The sequence below is a fragment of the Osmia lignaria genome, chromosome 16 (assembly GCF_051020975.1).
Source record: "Osmia lignaria lignaria isolate PbOS001 chromosome 16, iyOsmLign1, whole genome shotgun sequence".
NCBI lineage: Eukaryota > Metazoa > Arthropoda > Insecta > Hymenoptera > Megachilidae > Osmia > Osmia lignaria.
The window spans coordinates 6329383-6352354 of record NC_135047.1 but is presented as its reverse complement, the minus strand read 5'-3'; the positions used below and the strand labels follow the sequence as shown (position 1 = coordinate 6352354).

The 22972-nt window shown below is 40.0% G+C and overlaps 3 protein-coding genes across 8 annotated transcripts in view; 1 reads left to right on the top strand and 2 right to left on the bottom strand.

Annotated features, from left to right (window-relative positions):
• LOC117600748 (cilia- and flagella-associated protein 298) overlaps nucleotides 1-22972 on the top strand; it is a 69691-nt gene that overhangs the window by 23898 nt on the left and 22821 nt on the right. The window contains exon 1 of one of the 5 annotated variants that reach the window (XM_034316570.2): nucleotides 16557-21077. The exons of the other annotated variants lie outside the window; for them this stretch is intronic. The gene's annotated coding sequence lies outside the window, so the exon portion shown is untranslated. Of the gene's footprint in view, nucleotides 1-16556; nucleotides 21078-22972 lie in introns of those variants that run through there. 5 annotated transcript variants of the gene reach the window in all.
• On the bottom strand, nucleotides 189-4861 carry Teh2 (tipE homolog 2 phospholipid transfer protein). 2 transcript variants are annotated; one of them, XM_034316578.2, is made up of 4 exons: nucleotides 4576-4861; nucleotides 4257-4515; nucleotides 3845-4023; nucleotides 189-3564 (listed from the first exon to the last, which is right to left on the bottom strand). In XM_034316578.2, exons 1-3 carry the CDS (start codon nucleotides 4859-4861, stop codon nucleotides 3852-3854), a joined length of 717 nt encoding a protein of 238 aa, XP_034172469.1. In that variant the 3' UTR covers nucleotides 189-3564; nucleotides 3845-3851. The 2 variants fall into 2 exon arrangements, with proteins under 2 accessions (XP_034172469.1, XP_034172468.1); XM_034316577.2 differs by having other exon boundaries at nucleotides 3856-4023.
• On the bottom strand, nucleotides 5769-8524 carry Teh3 (tipE homolog 3 phospholipid transfer protein). Its single transcript, XM_034316569.2, has 2 exons — nucleotides 6246-8524; nucleotides 5769-5904 (listed from the first exon to the last, which is right to left on the bottom strand). Exon 1 carries the CDS (start codon nucleotides 7588-7590, stop codon nucleotides 6256-6258), a length of 1335 nt encoding a protein of 444 aa, XP_034172460.1. The 5' UTR covers nucleotides 7591-8524; the 3' UTR covers nucleotides 5769-5904; nucleotides 6246-6255.

The following is a 22972-nucleotide window of genomic DNA, read 5'->3' as shown; positions in this document are numbered from 1 at the left end:
AATTTGGAAAATAAAATGGGAAGAGAATTGATAACAGCGGCTTAATTATATTGTAGTAAGTGCAGGTACGTTAGAATAATTAAATAACATGCGATAGAGCGTATTATACAATAATTATCGATAGAAATAGACTTTTATACTTTTATCGTCGCTTTCTAATCTCTTTTCGTTTTCTCATTGTCAATCAATTTTTTTTTTTTTTTTTCAATCATTTCTTTAATCATTCTAATATTTTCATAATTGAAACGACTTGTTCGATCATCACGTTAAATACGTATTTTGATTTCCTAGAATTTTCATAGGATCTATCTAAATAGCATCGGCGTCTTTTCCCGCGACCGATGATTCTAAATAATCATTAACTCGATGATCGCTCTAATCGACTAACGAATTGGCACTAAACCGATCTGATATGAGAGATATGGAAGTGCTTGCAGACATACGAGCACTACTGATGGACTATCGGATTTAGAACAATCCTCGATGCTCGCGAACACGTTTGATCAAGCACGATGACGTCCGAGTACAATTCACGTCCAGCTGTTTCCGGTAATGATTGTTTCGATCGAAGACTATTCAGATGTCTCCTTGATTAGTCGATCAAAGACATATCAATATCACTCAATTTCTCAGCATCTATAATTTTAATATTCAATCGTTAATGAAATAATCATTTTACTTTAAAGGGTTAGATCACCTTGATTAATTATAAAAATATTGCATTTTTGAAAATTTGTTTCTGAATAATAACGTTGAAAAATTTTAACCGAAGAAAATATTTTTATCACTCAGAAATTAATTTTCAAAATGCTGGTATTTTTTAAAATGATCAAAGATTGTCCAATCCTTTAAATTATCTCTACCTAATTGATATTTCGAACCTCTTTTGAAAAATGTCTATATCTTTTTCTTTATCTTGTTCGATTGTACGTGAGTCGAGGGTGTTGAGCAAAAATTTCACGTGACAGAAAATCGCAAGAGAAGATTTCACTCGTATCGTTTCCGACCAGGCTAATTTCGAAGGGCGTGCTCGCGATCAATCGATCGTTCGCTCGTTCATTCACGCTAACGGAAATCGATTAGCAAGCTTCGAGTGGGGAATGAGTGCCAAAATGAAGGCTCCTTTAAAATTCGCTTCTCGTGACAGCCGAATCAGGCGAATTTATCGGATGCCTAGATTAAGGCTGAGTAAAGGATTCACAACCATTCTAGATGTATGGGGTCGCGACGAAGTTTCCGTATGCTTCGAAACAACCATATGAAAATTCCGTCATATTCGTGATAATCAAACTGCGGATGTTTATGCAAATATACAGAGTATTTCAGTAATCATGGTATAACCAGAAAAGGATTGAAAATATAGAATAAAATTTCTTTACATCCACCTTTATTTTTGAGAAAATTAAGTTGGAAAATTTTCAAGATATTCAAAAATTATATGTAAAAAAATGTTATTCCTCATTTTCACAAGAGAAACCAGCCCCTTTTTACTTGTACCATGATTAATGAAACCACCCTGTGTATTTTTATAAAATATTTTTTTTTTTCATGTGATTTTAATTATTATCTTAATTTATTTTTTAGCATGATTTTGTAAGTGCATGAACATCCGCAAGGTAGTGTTACTTTATGCTAGCGTTGATGAGACTTAACAATTTTACTAAGATAAAATGTCTTTGATAATCAACACTAACGATAATGAACACTATAACTGAGGTATACGAAGATTTCGGGCCTAAAACTTTAATTTTTATAATAACACTATTAATAGTATTAAATTTTAATTGATTATTCTTGAATTTCGAAGGATATTTAAACTGGGGTCCAAAAATTATTGCTAATTAATACGCTAAGCATATTCTCGTTGAATCACGTTGTTTCGTAGCTTATGGAACGCAAATCGCTCGTCCCTTCGAAAACTGAACTGAGAAAACCGATATCTACAGCTACAAACTACTATGCACGACGCGTGCATGCGTGCACCCTTTATGCAAATATATCGTCGTCTAACTAGAACCACGACGCGACTGGCTGCATCCGCGTAAAAAATTTGTAACAATCTTTATATATCGATCTCGTTACGATAACCGAGTATATTCACAGACTTAACTTACGAGCTAAGCTTACAATCTACGTGTTTTTTCTTTTTGGTGCGAAGACAGATCCTGGAGGCAATCGTGTCATTTCTCATCCATTTTTTGCAGTTATACGAATTTGATTTTGTAATCGAAAATATCAGGTCATTCTATATTTTATTATAAAGTTACTTTAATTTAAATTTGTCGATTTGTATTTTAAGTGACAAAAAGTATAATCATATTTGACAGCTGAAGCAAAAGCGTGAAATCAGACTCTTTTATGACACGAGCCAGCACAGGATTTTGATTTGTTCCTTGTCTTTTTCTTTCTTGGAGTATTCTATTGTATGAATCTCAGTTACTTTCGTAAAGTACAAGCTTCTCTCAATGTTCCTCATTTTCATCATCTCAGATACACGCAGATCTGGGTAAAATGATATTTCAAACACAATAAAAGTGTCTCTTTCAATTATCCTGAAACGTTGATCGAAGCAAATTACATATGAACCTGTTTCGAACAAAGATTCTTAAATTTCTTTTTTTTCCTTTTACATTACTCTGTATTTTTCTTCACCTTCATCGTCATCTTACCCATTTCTGGATAAATATGACTTACAAATACATCTTACACAAGCGCATCACTTATCCTAATACGAACTGCGTGAAAACGTGCCATTTAACGAAATATTTATCCCTTAAATATTTATATCACGTTGTAGGAAGGCGCACCTTGTTATCGTATCTTTTGAACCTCGCTTGGAATACTGATAGATGATCGAGACCGAGCTCCGTGCTCGAAGAACCCACCAAAATTTATTATCTCCGTACCGGAACGATCCATCGTTTAAAAATTCTTTTTATTGCGTTCGTATGAAAATCTCGCTGAGTTAATTACACGTTCGACATTCGCACAAGATTATCATCGTTTGGTGGCATGTGTAAAAATATCGTAGACATCTGTTTAATTTAATTTAACGCCTTGGAAAATACGGTCCCGTGGAACTGATCAAGCGTACTTCGATCAATCTTAATTTAACTTCAATTTGTATCGCAGTTCTTCACGGGAGAAATTTTATAAAATAGATTGTTAGACGATAAAGGCAAAATTTGATTAATTTAGAATTAATTAAGAACCGAAGGAATGTCCAAGCAAGATTTAAAAATAACAAATGGCTTATTACCAATTTTCTTTTAATCATTATGCTTAAGTGCAATAAATTGAAATAGCTCAACATTGGTTGGAAGTAGTAAGACTCGATATAAGTCAGACGCACTGAATTTGGAGCGAATCGAACTTGTCTTCGTTGCTGGAATTTTGTCTAACTCGTTTCTATTGCTTTCGAAGGATCGTTTAGATTTTTAGAACGCAAAGTACGCTGAGAATTCTCAGTAGTTTCTTCGGCGTCACTCCCTCGCTGGGGGGTGAGCCCTTGGTAGCAGTCAGTATTCCTCTTCGTCTTCCTCGGACTCGTCCTCTCCCAGGATGCTGTACGAATGCAACAGAAAACTGGTGATAGAAAATACAACAGGATCTTTTTGTCGAGCTACATAGCGAAGTATTACTTCGAGGAACGATCTTGAACAAATTAATCCCTCACAGATAATTAAAATTGTCAACACTTTCATTTCTTAAATTAGGCTTTCCTCTTGCTTGATTTAATAATTCTTTTCATTTTAAATTTTCGATGATTCCTCGAAGCAATTTCTAAAGTCTCATTTGGATATATTATAGGTTCTTCTAGCCACACTGGGCACTGCATACATACACGTTACTTACTCTTCCTTCCTGGAGTACTTGTCGATGAGATTGCGACCTGGTCCTCCGCAAGTTTTACCCATCGGTGGACAGTACCAATAGCACAATACACCTAGAGACACTGCAAAGAGAACTATAGGCACTACCAAGGCTAACACTAGGTGCCTTAGATTTTCGTCCCAAGAGTACCTGGAAAAATCCAGAAAAATATATTGTTCTACATTCCTACTGACACGAATCTGTCAAAATTTAATTTATGAAGAAAATAACACTTTGAAAGTTTCTAACACAGTAAAATATATTTTTTCACAAGCTTATTGATCCGAAACTGTCAGAACTGTGTTATCCATAATAAGCATTAGACATGAGACATTTCGTGCTCGTGCATCGATCACGAACAAACTAGAGAAGTATAATTATACCTTGCAACGACAGTCTCGGGGTGTGTTCTGCTGTAATAACATGGGAATATCTTCCCCATGTTAGAGTATCCGAATTTCTTCGCAAAATCAGAACAGTTCACTCGAGGTGGATAACCGCAGCCTTCCGTGTTCACAAAGAATTTCGTGTCTGAAACGTCCCATGGGATGGAGCCCAATGGTTTCGCCACGAACTCTTCATAAGTTAACCTGGTGTAGTTGACTCTGATTTGATGACAACGAAGTGCCGCGCTGGTACAACCTGCAATGTTAAATTCAAAATTAAAATTCAATCTAATTAAATTGAATAGAAATTAGTTACCTTCTCTACAGCTTGCCCAGGAGCAATTTTTCAGTCCCTCGGCGTAAACGTGATCAGTGACTACGCATGCCACGGCATGTGGAGAGAAATCAGCCAAAATCGTCGAAATCGCTGGTTCCACGACGAAGGGTATTAAAAAAAGAAAAGCGAAGACAGCGAGAATGGCTGTGGTGCCCAGACAAAGAGAGGTATAAAACTTTGCCTTCTCTACTAGGGACGCAACTTCCACCACCGGAAGCACCCCGCCCATCGTGCTGGACTTGGTGTCCTCTTCCTGGGCACCCATGATCACCGTCGACTCGTCGGAATCAATGATTGCTTCGTTTCTTGGGTCGCGAGGACCCTATTTTCGAACTCTGAAAATTTCTTTGTCTTCAAAGACAAGAGGAATTCTCTTCCTCAGATCCAAAATTGAATTTCTCCTTTCTTAAACTCTTCAAATGAACAAATCAATGATGTATTGCTCCTATGTCACCGTAGGCCGATGTTGAGCTTTCCTTTAGATTAATTGTATAAGTACTTTCAAAAGATTCAGGTGCAACGAAGCGATAAATTGTCAAATAGTTTTCTTCTAATTTCTTTCGTGGTTATTGGTGCAACGATTGTCTCTGATCGATCATATACCAGCAAGGCACGTCCTTCGATCCTCAAAAGTGTTTTTTTCTGTGTACAATGTGATGAATACAATGTTTGCTTAGTCTCGATACGCACAGGCTATATGTAATTAGATGATTTCTTATCTACTGTCACGGCGAATCAATCAGAAAAGGGGGACACTTAAAAAGCTACCGACGAAACGTGTCACGTGTGAAAGACGCCGAATTGTCTGGTTCCAGTTTTCCGTCGTTATCCAAAAAAGTATTTCAATGGTCGAGTCCGAAAATTCAGGATCTCCTTTGTCGGCAGAAGAGAGAAACAGGCGAGAGCTATGTCGTACAAACAATTCGATGTGATTGTTTAATCGATTCACGTGCGTGTATATGTGTCGGTGTGTGTTTAACACAGTTTCATTTTTAAAAGCACGTGTACTCTCGAACGTGTTTGTGTGTACAAGGCAGTGCAATTAGGAGAAATCTTTGCTTTGATACGTTTTCTCTTCACCGTGTTTTTGCTCTCTTTCTTCTCTGTATTTTTTTGCTCGTTTTCTTTTTTCTCGATGCTTAGCTTTTTTTTGGCTGAAGTGTGTTTGTTGTATGCTTTTGAGTATTTTTTTGCTTTTTGCAAGATGAGAATTTTAACCACGCGTTCCCCCCCTCCCCACACCTTAGTAATGCCCGCGCAGGGAGAATATCGACTGACGAGCCGGACTCTCCTCCAGGAGGGGAATGCCTGTGAACAAACAAAGGTTTTGTTTAAGCATTCTGTAATTGCTTCGAGAAACTTGGAAATCGTGTGAGGTTATTCGCATCTTGGTTGGCTCTTTGTTAAGTAGTTACATTCAGTTAACTATTTTCATAACTCCTGTAATTTTAAGTTTCTCTTCTGAAGACTTATTAACAAGAGATATTAAATTCTAAAAGTTTTAATTTCTCATCGAGTAAAGCTGTCTAGAATACTTTGAACAAATAAAAAGTTATTTCAGGACTTAATTTTAAATTATTGCAAAATTTATCGAAAAGGTCGTAAGTCTGCTGTAGTTCTAATTTTGAGCGCCGATTAACAATCCTTACGTGACGGATCTCAGAGAGCCATAGCAGAGTTTCCTCCACCAGCATCCCCTACGTTACCCGAAGCGCTCTTCTCTAGTGCGGATCCAGCAGTGCCCTTGAATCTCATCTTGGCGTCATCGCCGACCACCACGGTCCTCTGACAAAAGATCAGCGTCAGACAACTGACCACAAACAGAATACTAGGCAACAGCAACGCGACCAGGAACTCCTTATAGGTGCTCTCCAAGTCGAATCGAGACACGACCACATCAGTGTTGCCTTCTGCATAGTAACAAGGAAATCTGGCGCGTGCGTTATGATCAGAACCATCTTTTCCATATTCATGAAGAAATTCCTTGCATTCGTCCTTTAGGGTGTTGACGCAGCCCTCGAGATTAATCAGCAGGCGACTTTCATTAGCAATGATCAGATCCTGTTCAGGTGGAGCGACCATTCTGGTCTCGTCCAATGGTTTGGTCGCAAATATATTCAAATAAGACAGGTATGTGAAGTTGGTTAAGTCAGTGAGTAGGTCCTTCTCTAAAACAGAGCCATTGATGCAATCTACAGCTTCAACGCCCAGGGTGGAATTAAATATCCCGTAACAGGACGCCATCATCACATCACCGCGATCCTCGTGCCAGACTTCTCGATTAGTCTGCACGTCTATGGCTCGTTCGCATTGACTTAAGTACACCTTGTCACCGCTCATCAGGATCATATTCTTGTTCCTGGTCGGGATGTCCACGCATCTGCGGTCGCAGTTGTAGGGTGTCCTGATGCGTTCACAGGTGCCACGGTTGCAATTGAACAGACCGTCAATGTCTATACAGGTGATCTTTCCTCTTCTACCTGAACACTTCATTGGTGGATCGGTGTCGTGGAAGATGCACTCGAACGCATCGGTTATGTTGATGCACACCCCGGACGAGCAATTGAACGTGCCAGTCAGGTTGCGACACTCGTCCGCGATGCATTTCGATTTCTTCGCGTTCTCCTGATCGATACCGTAACAAGTCTTGTTGGTAGTGTTGGTACAGTTCGCTAGTAGAATCGTAGAACCGTTTCTGCGAAGATTCACGTGGATCTGGACGCAGGGACCGGATGTCTTTGAAAGACACCACTCCCCACAGCTACCCCAGTCGCAGTTGTCCGCGTTCACAGCTCGTATCGTGGTGCACATTACTGGTACCTCGCTGATTCCTGATTTAAAAGCTCTCGTACTTGGCATGTAGATCGCCACTGTTAAGTAGACCAGAGCTACCGAGGATAAGACAGCCGTCATTTGACATATGCATATGGTCCCGCAGATCCGACCGTCTTGCGGCGGGATCACCAAGTTCTCTACTGGCACTTGCTTCGGCATCGTGCCGAATCTCTTGCTCGATCACCAAGATGATGATTCACTGTCCCAGCAGTTTACATCCTAGGTCCGGTTCATCGCCATTTCCGCGCTGTGCCGTGTTCTACATCATGGTTACAGCGTCTGATCCACTGATCTCTGTCTGATTGTTTCTTTATCGTATATTTCGATCGGAAACTCAGATGATGAGTTTCATTTGAAATTGATCAGTCTGAACGTTTAATCAACAGTTTTCCTCCATCGCACCGTCACGTTTGTCGCGCTCCAGTCGTCAGTGTCACCACCCTCGATGTTAGTTTTCGTTTTCAGCCTGGATACCTTGGGCTAAGTTGGTCCTGTTGGGTCCAAATGATTTTTTGAATGTTCCCGATGATGTTCAAGGGCACACGAGAGATTGCATCGCGGTTTTCACGATATCCACGTCAGAGTTTCTCGCGAGTCCGAGCCACGGCGTTCTTTTTACAGCAGGACGAGGCTGGTCGCGCGCGTGTTCTGCTTTCGGTCGCTTTGCGCCTCGTGTGAGGTGCGCGGCCGAGAAACTCGAACGGCAACGCGCATCGATCGATTACTCGCACATGCGCCATATCGAACTGCAACGACGCCGTATATTGCCGCATTTGACGTCATTGGTGTACCACCGTGCCATCAGGAAGATCTCTGTTGCAGGATAATCGTCCAGAGATGGCGGGATCCGGCGGATCCAGCAGCAAGAAATTGTATCGTTTCAAGTGACACGCTTTGCGCAAAAATCTTCCCGCGTTTTTCCGCTTACTAATTGGATTTTAATTGTCGAGCTAGAGCCAACTTCAGTACTAGGTTCTTTGTTGCTCTTTTACATTATTTTGAGACACGCGTGTTTCATTCATTTCTGAATGTATGTTCCATTTGCAAATTTAAGAACTATTAATGAATTGAGAAAATAATTTCATTTTTAAGAGTAGACACATTTGAAATTTTCTTGGCATTGTAATATATTTTGAGCACAGATGTTTTCCACGTACTTCACGTTATTTCTATAGGAAATCGATGTTATCGTTATGCTGCATGTAACTGCAAGCAGAATAAACATTATACAAATGCGTTCTAGATGAAACTGGGTCGGACATTCAACTTTCTTTAATCATTTTAATGAAGTTTAGAATTTTAACCTGAGCAGATTAAATTCCATACTTGTTTCATTTTTCAATTCTTTGCTTTGTGACTTCGAAAATTACACATTCTAACGAAAAACAATCTACGTTATACAATTAGAGGAATTTCTAAAATTCAACAAAAATTTAATTACACTGTAGAATTTTACTTTGAAGTTATTATTAAATTCCGGATGATTCAATATATTATAACTTCAGCTTCAAATATTAAATGACGAAGAAAATTAGTTAGTTTTCCCTTTGAGATTATCAGCTCGCGACACGAACCATCTACTGTGACACAGTTTTCCCTGCCATAGGTCTTTCAGGACAGGTGACACAGTTTGAAGAGCAAGCGACAGAAGTATACACGATGCAAAACGTGCAGATGAAAGCACTAACGTGTACTTAATTGTGTTGCCACAGAAAAGTCATTCTCTTTCAATTTCCTCCAATGAATTTCATAAGTGATCTCAGAAAACTACCCCTACCAAGTTTCAAATTGAGAATTTTCTTAGAAAAAATTCCGAGATTTTCCTGCCTGATTTTCCATAATATTTCAAGGAGTAGGTTAAAACACGCGAACCCGTGATATCGTCAATTACGGTAGACTAGAAATCTCTCATGGGGTCATAGCACTTTCTTCGACGTTGGTAAAAGAAAAAAGAAAAAGTGGGAGTTTTTTCAGACTACCGCGAGGTAAGCGTACAATAAGAATGAGCGACGTGGAAGCTCGGTTTTTCTTCGTCGCGAAATTAAAGCCGGAATCGCGATAACGCGTGCTAACCGAGGAGCACCACTTAAGCATCAACCTAGCATTTTCCATAACATATACGCTCCAATTTTTTTTTTTTTTTTCATTCTCGAGAAATTGAAGCAAGTATGGAGGTTGTGACACAGTTTCCGTCGCGGCAGGACCTTAACTACGGTTGACACAGTTCGATGCGCAGATGAAAAAAAAAGAAAATGTGGAGAAGGTAGAAAGCACGACGCGTTAGCGTGTAATGTGGTTTATCGAGCGTTAGCCGCAGACGGTGTGGCGCCCGCAGCTTTACACCTTGTTGTTTGAGATCTCCTCGACACTACGCGTATCGACCGTCCTTTACAATTCCATCGCGGGTTGTACACTGTGTTTCCGTTTTAGTTGTATAATCAGAAAAGGAGATTTTACATGAGGAAATAAATTAAAAATGTAGACCGACATTTTTTCGTATGAGACTTCATTTTCAAATAAATCAATGTCAAGTTAATTTATTTTTTAACGGCCACAGTAGAGAAATTTCTTAACACCCATATGTGATTCTTGGATTTCCATAGGAATTTATCACCCATATTATAAAGAATTCTTTTACTTACCTAATTAGAAATATTCATATTAGCTACTTAAAATTATGAATAATAGAAATATTACAATATTTGGTAGCTTCAATGTGGCAATCATTGTATTATATATTTATGGTGTTTATTAGATATAAAGGAACCATTGTATTGAATTTTTTCCAAACGATTTACATCTTCCAAATCGAAGGATACTGCTCGTTTTAAAGTCATCACTAATTACACTCGACGTTTCTTGCGTCTCCCCTTTGTTCTTCCCGGATCCGCCTCTAGTTAAGCAAGCACAGCACTTTCGTTCCCTTTTGTTTTTCTTCACCCTTTCGTTCTCTTTTTTTGTCGTGTCGCGGTGCTCGTTAAACGAGCACCACACTTTCGTGCTCTCCGCCGGCAGTGGCATAAATATTTCGGTGCAATTTCGAGCTCGTCTGATTTATGGTCGGCTGGTAAACGCACGCGGAGAAAAATCTACTCGATCGCTCGGGCTTTTTCCTGCACGCCACGAGTTTCTTTCTCTACCGGTCGATGCACTAGTTCGTTCGCTTCCTATGAGAACCTCGTTTTAAGTTGAAATTTTTATCGCCCCCTATTTATCGACAGAATCGTTTCTCTCGTCCGTGCAACGAGTTCGAAGATACTGCTTATTGAAGATGAAATCGGTGGAAGAAACTCTTGGTGCGATGTGTGCCACGAGAAATGAAAGATTATATCTGTTTCGTGAGTCGTTATAGGGTCAAGGGATAGACGTTATAGAGAAGATTGAGCATTATACTCGTGGTATAATCGATGTAGACGATCGAAACTATCCGATGAGTTTAAATGTCTGCAGATGGAGCTAGGAATAAAGATGTTTGACACAGATCCTTTGATAAAACATGAATCAGACTTGTAGAGAAATCTCGACTGATATTGAAGGGAATACTTCCTTTTAATTTAAAAATACTTTCATCCTGGTTTAATGGCCTACAGGGAAACTGTCAAGATATTCCCAGTGATCCATAGATAGATTAAGAAAGTACGTACATGTATCCAGATGTGAAGAATTAATTATATAGTCTTTCCTCAAATTCATAGAGAGAAATGAAAAATCATATAAATATAGAGCTTGAATACAATAATTTCTACAACTTCACGCAGACTGTCGTACAAACGTCGTTGTCCAGTAACAGAAAGAAAACGAACACAATGCACTTGTACTACTTCGATTTACATCACATAGAACTCAATCTAATCAAGTTCCGATGCATAAAGAGATCACGGTCATGTAATAGTCGATAAACGTCAAATGGAATAACATTGAACAAAAGCTCGAGAATCAAGAGCATCTATTCGACAGGAAACTCCATCGTATTTTTCCAAAAATCAATTTCACATCAAAATAATTCTAACACTGTTGATTGATATTCAATGAAGAAGAAGGTAAATCTTCTTCTTCTTTTGCAACAAGGAATTAATGAAAATATATTCATATATTTTTATTATCCACTGAGTTATTGTTTCCCAACACTATAAAAAGAATCTAAACTGCATTTTCCATATCCAGAAGACTCAAAGCATGAATGCAGTTGAATTAGAACCAAGAATACACGGTACTCTATCACCACGTGCTGCGCCTAAGAATAGATCCAATCGATCAATTAACGATCACGTTTTCTTTTACACCAAATTTCCTACACATAGTTACCTTTCATCGATCCATTACTATCATCAAAACTAATCAAAACGATCATTCACGAAACAAAGGTATCCAATTGAAAGAAACAGGATCATCGTCCATGCGGTTGCGTCAACTGCCGCATCGTCGAATTTTCGCACAGAGCCACCAAATTTCGAATCAACCTCGATACAACTATGAAAGATATCAGTTAGAGATCACTTAACCGGAAACAACCACCTGTCAATCGTCGCTCGCACGTTGTTTACACGAGCCTGTTCGAAAGGTAGAACCGCGAACGATCGACGGACACGGTTCGCCGCAGTGTGTCCGTCGCGCGTCGATAAATCGTTTCCCGATCACCGGAATCTCGAACGATGCATCGAAAAGCTCGAGCTTGAACGTGTAACCGTCAACTGGTTGTACTTACGTGAATCGAGGATGAATTAACGACTGGAAGAAGCCCTTGGAAAATCCACTTTCCGTAGTCTCTCCCTGGTCTTCCTGGGGGAAACAAATATGGCGGTGCTACCACTGGAGCTGCGATGGCTCCACCTCGTTGTTGCCGTATCGTACCAGAAAATCAATACCACCTCCTGTTGCCACCAATACACCGACAAGTTTTTCCTCGAAAACACTCTCACGTCCACGGCCAGAGTGTCACGATATTTTCAGGAACGAGGACTCGCAATTATGTATAGCCACGATATGGCTGAACAACTTCCTCTTTCTCTCGGCCCGTGCTCCTAGACTGTTCCATTCGACCCCGAAGAGACGGTGGAAAAAAGCAGCACGAATGGTAATCGGAAAATCAGATTTCCTGATCTTGTTGAAGAGCAGCATCGACGACTACCGTTTCCATTGTCACCTCGGGTGTTGTTTTGTTTGTTTCTAAGCCTCTCTGTTCGCGAAAGACCCCCCGGGGCGGAAAGTTGGTTTCTTTCGACGAACCACGATCATCCCTTTCGAACGAAGGGTGAGACGATCGATCCTCATTGTCCGTAACGGGACGTTTGATTTCGGCTCCGATGAAACAGAACTGGCCTGATTAAAGTTTTTCCAACAACGGCGAGGGAAGTTAGACTGGACTCTGTTGTGTTGGTGAAGTTTTATTGGTTCGGTCCGCATCGCTCGCGATATCGATCCGTACACCCTTCGAATTCGATTCTGCGGCTACTCTTTCCGTGTTTAATTCGAGGGAGGGATAAGGGATATTAGCGGCGAGTCGGAATAATAATGGAAATTACTTGGCGCCGAACAGTCGCGCTGGATTTTCTCGTTTTTTTTCTTTTTTCTTTATTTCTTTTAATTAATTAGCCGGGATCTGGGCGGCGATCGGTTTAATTAGCTACGCGGTTTGGATTCGGAGAAGCTTTCCTCTTCGATACTTTCCACCCTCTGTTTTAAAGGAAATCAATTAGATTGTATCGTAATTGTCTTGTTATTCGTTCCATTAACAGGGTAATGGAATTGTTGAAAAGTATCTGAGAAGATTTGAAATTATTTTTAAATACTGTGTAATTGATATTCCTGGCTATTTATAGATTTCAAGATTCTTTTTTAATTACTAATGTTTCGAGTATTTAGCGATTGTATTATACGAAATATCGATGAATATTTGTCATTAGGATGCTCGACACGATTCTATTATGTTTCTGTTAGTAGCTGGGAAAAGACAGCGGGAAATATTCACAGAAATTGCTCGAAATTGGCAAGAAGGTTCCAACTAATCTTACGTTTCCGCGGACGTCTACAATTTCTCCTCTCATTCTTTCGCTTCCGGCAACTAGGAAAAGAGAAAGAATTCATTCTCGATAATTTGTTTGTTCGCGCGGTTCCGCCAAGACGGTCGACCAGTTATGAATGAAAGCAGTAGGAAAGCTTTATTATGATTACCACTCTTCCTGCTTTTCCTTGAACGGAACGCGAGCGTACTGGAGGAGGCGAAAAAATAGGCTGCCGGCGATTAATCAACGAGACTTTGCCGTTTATCTTTTCCATCGTTAAAAATATACGCGAGACCTAGTTATCGTGTTATCAATATCAAATGGTTGTAATCTTTCATTATCTCTTTAACTATGACTGCTGTTGTCATTGATCTCCTCTACTTGCAAGGGGTAGTACCATTTTTGTCTCGTGTAATCATACATAACTCTTGTTCAGAAATAATACCGAGCAGTTCTCCGACTAGATTGGAACTTTGCCGTTGAAGTAGGCAAACAAAATACAATTTCGTTAGCGATTGCTCTGCATCCCCTTTCCATTTTTTTTTTTTTTTTACTTTTTGCACAGCGAATAATAATCGGCTGGCAAGGGTAGTTGCGCCTGCAGTGAGTAAATTAGAACGAACGGTTGGCTTACGTGCCAAAGAAATTGGCGTGTAGCTCTGAAACCGTCTGGGAATTGATATTTCCGTGGACTCGTTGTACAAGGAGTGTACAAACACACGGATCTCAATTTCGAAACGGTAACCAATATACAGACAAGGTAATATACTTTCAACGTTACGATAATGCAACGAAGCGTAATGTGCCAAGCTACATTCGAAAATAAACACCTGTCCTATCGTTTCTGCATCGTATTTTCACGTTTCCGATGCTTTTCAAACTTGACGCGTATTGAAATGAAAAGAGAAGGAATCTACTGAAAAACTTTCCAGAGACATATCGAAAATTTTAACCGACGGTCGCAGGTTTCCAGATGCATATTTTGGATAGGTTTCTTTTTGGCTTGGCGGAACGTGAAATGATGTACAGAAATGAGAAAAGGGGTTGGCACGCGTGGAAAATCGTTTCGACTTCTTTCCGACTAGTTTACCCCGAAAATATTCCTGATATTGGCATCGTTTTGGTGTTCACGTCCCCTTGCATGATGGTGATTCTTATTTGAAATGATTCCTAGCAAAAATTCTTATCTATGGAATTAAGAAATTTAATTACAAATTTCCATAAATTTAATTAATTTTTCCGAAGCGTTAAAAATAAAATCAACCGCTTTAAGGAGAATTCTATACAAATATAAATTCTATGAATTCTATAAAACAACATGTGTTATCGTAACGTTGCATTCACTCAACGGGTAGTTTGAACTTCTGCAGCCGTCGTTTTGGAAATCGTAGAAAGATAAGGGCGTAGCTGCAACAGCCAGAAGCGGATTATTATCGCTGAATAGCTCGCTGGGATTGCGGAAAAGAGACTGGCGGCGTTTTCATTTATGATTAATGAAACTATTCATCGTCGGCGAACAAGTTGTTTTCGGCATGAATTATCCTGTTCCCGATATCGTCGAATAATTTCTCTGTCGACTGGTGTCGTTGGGCCGTAAATGTAAATCAATAACGACGAAACAAAAAAAGTACTCCCTCGTACGTGCACCCCTGCGCGTAAAATCAGACGCGGAAAAATAAACGAGTTGACACAGCCGCGATCCAGTGATATTGATCATTTGTTTTTTTTATTTTTTTTATGGGAAATTGAATTAATTCTGTTCGGTAGTTAAAAGGAACAACCCTGTCGTCAGAGTTTTGCTTGTTCAACGAAAGAAATTTCTTTTTCAATTAATGAACTCGTTTATTCAGAGAAAATATTGTTACAGAAAGAGTTTTCGGTTGTTATTTTAATTACATCCACCAGAGTAATTCGTGTGATTTTAGCTCGCGCTCCTCTAATTGTAGCCGTGCCGTGCCTAGCGTTGTAAATTTATCGGCGTCATTTGCATTTGACGCATCGCGTAATGTATGCAGATTTTCCGTGAAATCAGTTACACGGAGCGCTTGTACACCGGAAATAGCGTTGTGAATTCATCTTGCTTTCAAAACGATCCATGAGATAATCTCGTACGCGTAGTACGTCCGTTGTTTCGAAAGAACTATTGTATTTCTTGAAGAATCCCTCTGTAGACATCGTGCATCAATCATGAAAATTTTTCTTTCATGAATCTCTATACACATTTTTGTAAATTCAACTACTATTTCAAGAATATCCAGGAAATTCTTTCCATCGTGAAAGGGAATTGGCAAAACTGTAAAGACAGGAAAGAAAGCAATTTCAAATTGATATATTTTTGAATGTCAGAGAGATTGACACATTGTCACTCACCTATGAGATTATCAATAAATTCCTCCATGTACCATATTTGTACCTTGCTCGAAATATGGACTTGAAACATTTCTTCTGATGGGTTTAAAAAATTAAACCATTTTTTTAAATGGATCACTCGGTGTTTCTGTTATCTAAGAGAAAAACAAATTCTATATATGGAAATTGATAGAGGACACCTGTGTGTCGAGAACAGGAGATAGTAGCAAGAACCGATCGGGGTCAAAGGGTACAATTAATGTCGAAGATATACCAGTGTCATTTGCATCGGACGTCCTACGGGAATGGGGGGTGGATTATCAGCGAATCCCTGGAACAACGTGCGGGGATGCGAGAAAGACATTTGGCCCACATTTTGGCTCATTGGCTTGGAGCCAATTTTCCCTGAGAAAGCATCGCGCTAAGAACAAACCTTCCTCTTGCTCCCCGACACCGCTTAGATTGCTAAGGTCAATCTTTCCGCTGGCATTGTGACTTCCGTTGAGAATCGCGACAAAGCACGATATCTTACAATGGTTCCTCTTCTTTGATTCGTTGCGTTTGTGTCGTTTGTAGTATTTGTCGTGCCTCAAACACCGAGGATCGTTGGTTGGAGAGACAAAAAGACGCTTAGTAGTTGCTTAACCCTTCTACAGTTTAATAGAAATAAATTTCATCGAAGAAATTAAAATCTAATTACGGTACAAAAATTATAAGTATTGATACGTTAAATACTATAATTGAATAATAATATTTTATTAATTTTCCAAAATTTCAGATGGAAAATTTAAATTAGAAAATAGAGAAATCATTTTTTTAATAATTGTAATTATAAAGTATCTTAGACTATTTGACGTGTCAAATATTTATGGTAAATTGAACAGCTCTGATGCATCCTGATGACTAACTCTATCCCAGGTTAAATAGTTTAGTACTTGAGGTTCTGCCCAAGTTTCAATTGGGATAAATTGTTAACACAGATTCGGAAACCCCAAGGCGTGATAATTTGAGGCTCGATTTTGTACCGCATCATCGATCGAAATCACCTTACAGCAACGAGGAGAACGGCAACTGATATAACAGGACTAGGCAAATGCTCGAAATTCATCGTGGATTATTACCAAAATTCCTGGCATCCTTGCCTACAACGCTTGTTGACTTGCACGTACGTGATTCGTCGCGAGTCGCGCCAGGAATTTCGGTCACTATTATATTATTGCGTTCTGACCAGCTGTCCGTTTCCTTGTTTCGTGCCTTCGAATTTCAACCACGTGGCTGATCTTTCTGTTGACCCGTGTCGATTATAAATTAAACTGTCCGAATCGACTTTACCGTATAGCACATTGCAGAAATACAGCAACTCTCCAAAAAGTAATTATATCCCAATTGTTTTCTAAATTCTTCCTCGAAATTAGTATCTAATGATGCAACCCAAATGATTTTGGCCTCGGTTTATTTCAATACTCCTGTATTAATCACGTGCCAACAGTGACGAAAGAGAAGCTCGTCTGCCAGAGGCAAAATAAAAAGGTGAAAGGAAAACTTTGATTCATGTCGCGACAGTAGAATACGAGCCAATTTCGCTGGCAGGGCTAATAAGGGCAATTCATCGCCTTTCTCGTGCTTATCAAACAAACGTAACACTATTGTCAGTGTTCCGCGAGTTTAATACAAAATCCGGGTGCAGGAATGTTCATAGCTTTTGTGCTTTTCTTTGATTGATGAAACGTGTTCCGTGGTGTTGTTTCATTTTTGACATAAAAATTAACGATGCGACACTTTGTCTTCTATTAATTATCAATTGCCTATTTTAAATTCGTGTTGTCTATATTAAATATACTTTACAAATAAAAATTATCGATATTAGCAATTGAAGGGTTCTGAAAGTTCGATCCACGTAAACGCGCTCTACTTACCAGCCTCTTGTCTGACCATTCCGCTCCTATACTACTGAAATCCGGAACAGCGGTACTAATAGACCGTAAAGAGGTGGTCGCGGTACCGAGAAATAGTATTGATCAGTTCTAACAAGTTCGAAATACATATTGTTCGAGTACCATGGTGAAACACGGGTGCTGGAATTGCAGGAACCATAAAACCATGCGTAAACAAGCGACCGAGTAATAAAGTCGGTAAGGGAAAAAGCAAAGAGAGTAGAGTTAAAAAGCTTGAAGAATAAACGACAAACACGGTGTTTGTTTCTCGCGATACGATTGCCTCGCAGACGAGCTATTTTGCACTCTGGTGAACCTGGTAAATTCTTCGAGAACATCGTCAGACACGCGAACAAACAAGATCCTGGTAACTGTTTAATAGAACACGGGGCAAAGGAGGCCACGGTGATCCTGTCCTCTCCAAATATTATCCCCGAACGTTGAAGGGATGAATAAACAGACGGAAGCTAGAGTACATCTCATTAGCCTAGTTTATTTGAAAACACGTTACGACATTTATTGAGATCGAGAGAAGCAAGAGTGCCATTCAACTCGTACGATCTTCTTTCGCGTTTCTTTCAGCAGTTTTTGAGATTCGTTTCAGCGAGTATTAACTTTCGATTCAAAGACTGGTTGCTTCTAATTATGAAGCTCTAATTGCTGTTTTATTTTCCTATGCTGGTCGTCTTATCATCCCCGAAACTATCTTTAAAAATTTTTTTTCATGAATAGTGTAGTAATGGCAAGGTAGGAAAAGAATGAAAACAATATTCCCTGTAACAAACTGACATTAATAAAGAAACAAACCTGGCTGGTTCGAGGGTGCTCGAAGTGCACTTCACTTTCAATACGACCACGTCCACAACGTGAGATGGTTCGTTACGACATTGTTGAAAGTGCAACGTCCTGTAGACTTGTTTTGATCGATTTCAGTATGGCTTGTCGTTAGAGGCTAAATGCTTCTTAGGCACTCGATTCTCGAGTGCTAAGGAGCGACGACTAGCTCTTCACGAAGTCTAAAATGTTGGTGCAATATTCTAGCGTTGATGATTCTGATTGCTCTAAGTTGTCGAGATAAAGATTTTATTAAAGTAAATTAAGTAATTAGGTAATTTGATAATTTTTAAATGAATTTTGCTATGGTGACATCATGTTCTTTCTTATGAATGACAGAAAAGTCATATGTGAAATTTTAATTATGTTGGTAATTTTGCTCCATTTCCGGCACGACTCGTTTCTCACACGTGATTATAAATGCAAACGTAACAGAACGTGGCAGAGTGTGATAATCTCGAGAGAGTATCATCTCTCTTAATGGATCTTACACTATTTATCCTCTGGTGAGCGACAATAGCCAACGCGAGCAATCGTTATAATCGATCAACTGTTCATCAGCGAGCGGAAATGGACATAGCAACGCGTTTGCACGATTGATACGATTGGCGTTTTGGCCACGTTTAACCACACGAAATAATCCTGCAAGTTGGAAAATTGGTCATTCCCGGAAAATCGTATTATTTGTGATCATTCGTGTATCAGAATCGAAATTCTATTAACCATGAAAGGTTTTTCTTTTATTCGAAAGTTATTTGAATAATGCCTAATTACGGAGGAATTCTCTGGATGAACTGTCAACATTCCTTGAGAATTAACTAGGGGGATCGATTAACAGTGCCGGACAAACTCCTGTAATTTCTCCAGGTCGCCTCGAACATCGCTTGGCCTAATCTCGTTCCAGCGATTTACAACTGTTCCAAACTTCGGCTGGACCGGTTCTTATTGGTTTCTGTGCCGTAGCTCCAGGGCTGCATCAGCAGCGGGTCATTAGAGAAACCCTGGAGGGTGCATTCACGTCCTAGAGAACTTCCTTTCTCTCAAACTGTGCAACTGATTCTGATTCTCTATAAAGGATATCCTATTATCAAAGCTAAACTAGATATCTTACAGAGCCTATTATATCAGTCATCATTAGAACCCAGTAAACAAAATTTCATCCTAATAATTATTCCTCATATTCTCTCAGCATTTTGTGCTTTCTCGATCAATTCTCTGCAGTATATTACGTAAATTAACAACAAATCGTAGGCACCGATAAATACGTCGTGATACGACCTTAAACCGTAGGACGTCTATTAAAATTCCCTGGCTAATTTCCAGAATCAACTGGATTGAACTTACCCCGTTGTAAACCGACACAAATAGCGACTGAACATAAACCGAAATTTCACGACCTTCTAAATTTTCCTGGAGTCAAATAACCGATTGGATTCGTTGTGAAAGTAGACAGCAACGTGCTGTGGTGAAGGTATGAATCATTTTGAATGGTCGCGACTGGAGTGGAATCATCCGAACCACGATTACTTTCTACGAAATCGTGGAACTTCCTAAAGCAATAAAGTTTCAAGAAGCGTCTCTAACGTGTTACGAAAACGCGGACACACTCCTTGTCACCTTTTTATAAAACTAAGAGGTTTCCTTCAGGGTTCAGTCCATTTTAAGTAGTACAAACTGGTTTTCGTCAGCCATGGGAAAATATTTTCTATTTTGCATAAGTACGTTAGGTAAATCTATTCTATTTATTATGTTGATGCCTAAAAGAATGGCATTATGAGACTCCTGGCAGCACCAGGCCCTTAATGACATAGCCATCGGCATAGAAGGGTTAAAGATGACTGATAGAAAAGAGAGAGACAGAGGGGTGCAAACGTGTATAAACGTAAGATGGAAAGGCAAAGAACAGGAAAGCGTAGGAGAAGGTGAGGCTCCGGGTGCACAGGGGACGCCCTGGGCGCCTGGCTTGAGCGTCGTTGGCGGCGTCGTTGACGGTGGCGGCGGTCGATGCCACCAGATGCCACTGTGGCGCTGTCGTCGCTCGAAAATAAGCTCGCCCAAAAGCTCCACCGACTGCAGTAGCCCGGCATCCGTCGGCGCCGCGGCCAGCACGAAAATTTCCCGCGATTCATTCCACCGTGTCGCGTTTTAGGTTCGATGGAAGCTCGAGGTTGACGGTGAATAACCGACACCGTTCTAACGATAATAAAAAACGAAGAGAAAGAAAAAAAATTAAGAAATAAACAACGTCAACCATGAGGTGGCAGCCACGACCAGTGGACTGAGAAGTCTAAGAAAAAGCTGGCCCGCTCTGACTTGACGGAAAACAGAGTGGGTCCTTTCTGGTTCGATCAGATGTGCACGGTGGACAGTGTGATATAGTGCGGCGAAGTAGGCGACGAAGAGCACGGGGAGAGAGAAAAAGGCCAGTCTGAGCAGGGAACGCGGGAAGAGGAGGAGGTGGGACAGGATGCGGGGGCACAGGAAGAGGGCGCAGAGCCCCGACGATTTCTCTTCTTCTTCATAGGGGGTACCGTTCCTTCCTTTAACTCGAGCTTCCTCTCGAACCGACCTCTTGCACGGTCAGGACGCGCCTTACGGAGCTTCTTCGTCGATTGGGTGGCTACGGGGGTGGTTATGGTCGCGATTCTGACCATGATCCTTGTCAATTCGAGACCCTCTGACGTTCGAGGATTCCATTGAAGAAAACCATCGCCCTGTTTCATTGATCCTGATGAAAGAAAACATGATCCTTTCTCTGAGAATCTTAAATGTTGGCCCACTTTGAATTTACAGAAAAAGATTTCATTTGAAAGAGGAATCTTGTCGGGTAATTGAAAACACGAGACACTTTTGAATTTCTAAAATATTGCAGATTCTTTGTCCTGGAAACGCGACCGCGATTCTTGAATCGGTACAGGATTCACGTTGACTCGTCAGCTTTAATTACGTTTCGTTTTTGAAAGGGAATACTCGCGAACGTTTTCAAGGGCCAACCGAAGGGTGGCACGGGTCGGGATTGAATTGGCGAGTTCGAAAGCACGTTCGTGCATATACTAATTGCTGGATAACGATGTAGGCTTGGTTGCTTCCATTTGCAAACTCTCTGACGCAGTCTTCGCACAGATTGGATGCTTCCTTTCGTTTCGCTGCGGACTTGACAGCGCAATCAACGTGAACACTTAACACAAAGCGTGTTGATTTACGTCGAGTGATTCTGTAAATGCGAAACGTCCCGATCCTGTCCCCCTCCCCCCTTTTGTAGTGAAAGAAGGCTGGGGCGGGACGGTTTGATCGTTCGGGGTGGTGAGCTTTCGACTTGTCGTAATCGTTCAATTCGGGGAACAATGTTACTCGAAAAGGGTTCTTTCAGAGGTTGAAACAACGAGGTGAAAGCTTTCTTTCGAGTAGCTGAGTCATCCGGGATAAATTAAACTTCGAGGTTCAAAGTTCTTACTAAATTCAAGAAATTCTCGACATTGTTTTCGTCGGACAAGGTAAATTAAATTTCGAACTTTTAGAAATATCCAATCGTTGGAGATACAAAGTTCTTACGAAAGGGATCCTTTTTGGTTTCCATCAATTTTAAGTAGTATAACATCGGTTTCGTCAACCATGGCAGTGGTAAAGTTCGATATACAAAGTTTCCGCGAAACGAAAGGGATTCTTTTAAGGTTCAATCAATTTCAAGTAGTTCAATATTGTTCTGATCAGCCACGGTAGATTAAATTTCGAACTCGACCGGTCGGGTTTAAAATACAAGGTTCCTACGAAACGAAGGGTATTCCCTTTAGGGTTCGATCCATTTTAAGTAGTGCAACATTGTTTTGGTCAGCCGCGGTTGATTAAATTTCGTGTTCAGATTGGAGATACAAAGTTCCTATAAAATAAAAGTAACTTTTTGGAAATTAAATTCATTTTAAGTAGTACAACATTTCTTTAGTCAGCCGAGTTAAATTAGATCCTGAAGTTATGAAATTCGAGATACGAAATTCTATGAAACGAAAGTAACTCTTTTAGGTTCATCCCTTTTAAGTAGTTCAACCTTATTTTCGTCGACGAAAATAGATGAAAAGTTAAAAAATTAAAAGCTTCTGAATGCTCTTTACAAGAGCGCTCTTCGCGAGATCTTCCTTCATTACTTAATACACATTTAATTCCCAAGTTTTGCGTACGGAAAAAGAGCGTGTTTTAAACGTCGAGGAAGTATTGAAATAATAACGTTTCCGTATCGAACGGCAACGTTAAAGAGATAAAAAGGTAACACGAAAGATCCAAGTATAGGCGGCGTTCCTTTTCCCTGTCGTGACGCAGTCGCTGTATAAAGTAGACAAAAATGTAGAACGAACAAAGCGCTACACCGGGGATGATTTTACACAGGACGCTTCTTTGAGCTTCTGTGTGTGGAACTTGAGCTTTTTTCTC

Coding starts and splice junctions, on each gene's coding strand:
- Teh2 (XM_034316577.2), bottom strand. CDS start 4,861: ATGGGTGCCCAGGAAGAGGACACCAAGTCCAGCACGATGGGCGGGGTG. Junction 4,024..4,256: donor CCCGAGACTGTCGTTGCAAG/GTATAATTATAC, acceptor GGATTTTTCCAG/GTACTCTTGGGACGAAAATC. Junction 3,565..3,855: donor AAGTACTCCAGGAAGGAAGA/GTAAGTAACGTG, acceptor GCATTCGTACAG/CATCCTGGGAGAGGACGAGT.
- Teh3 (XM_034316569.2), bottom strand. CDS start 7,590: ATGCCGAAGCAAGTGCCAGTAGAGAACTTGGTGATCCCGCCGCAAGAC.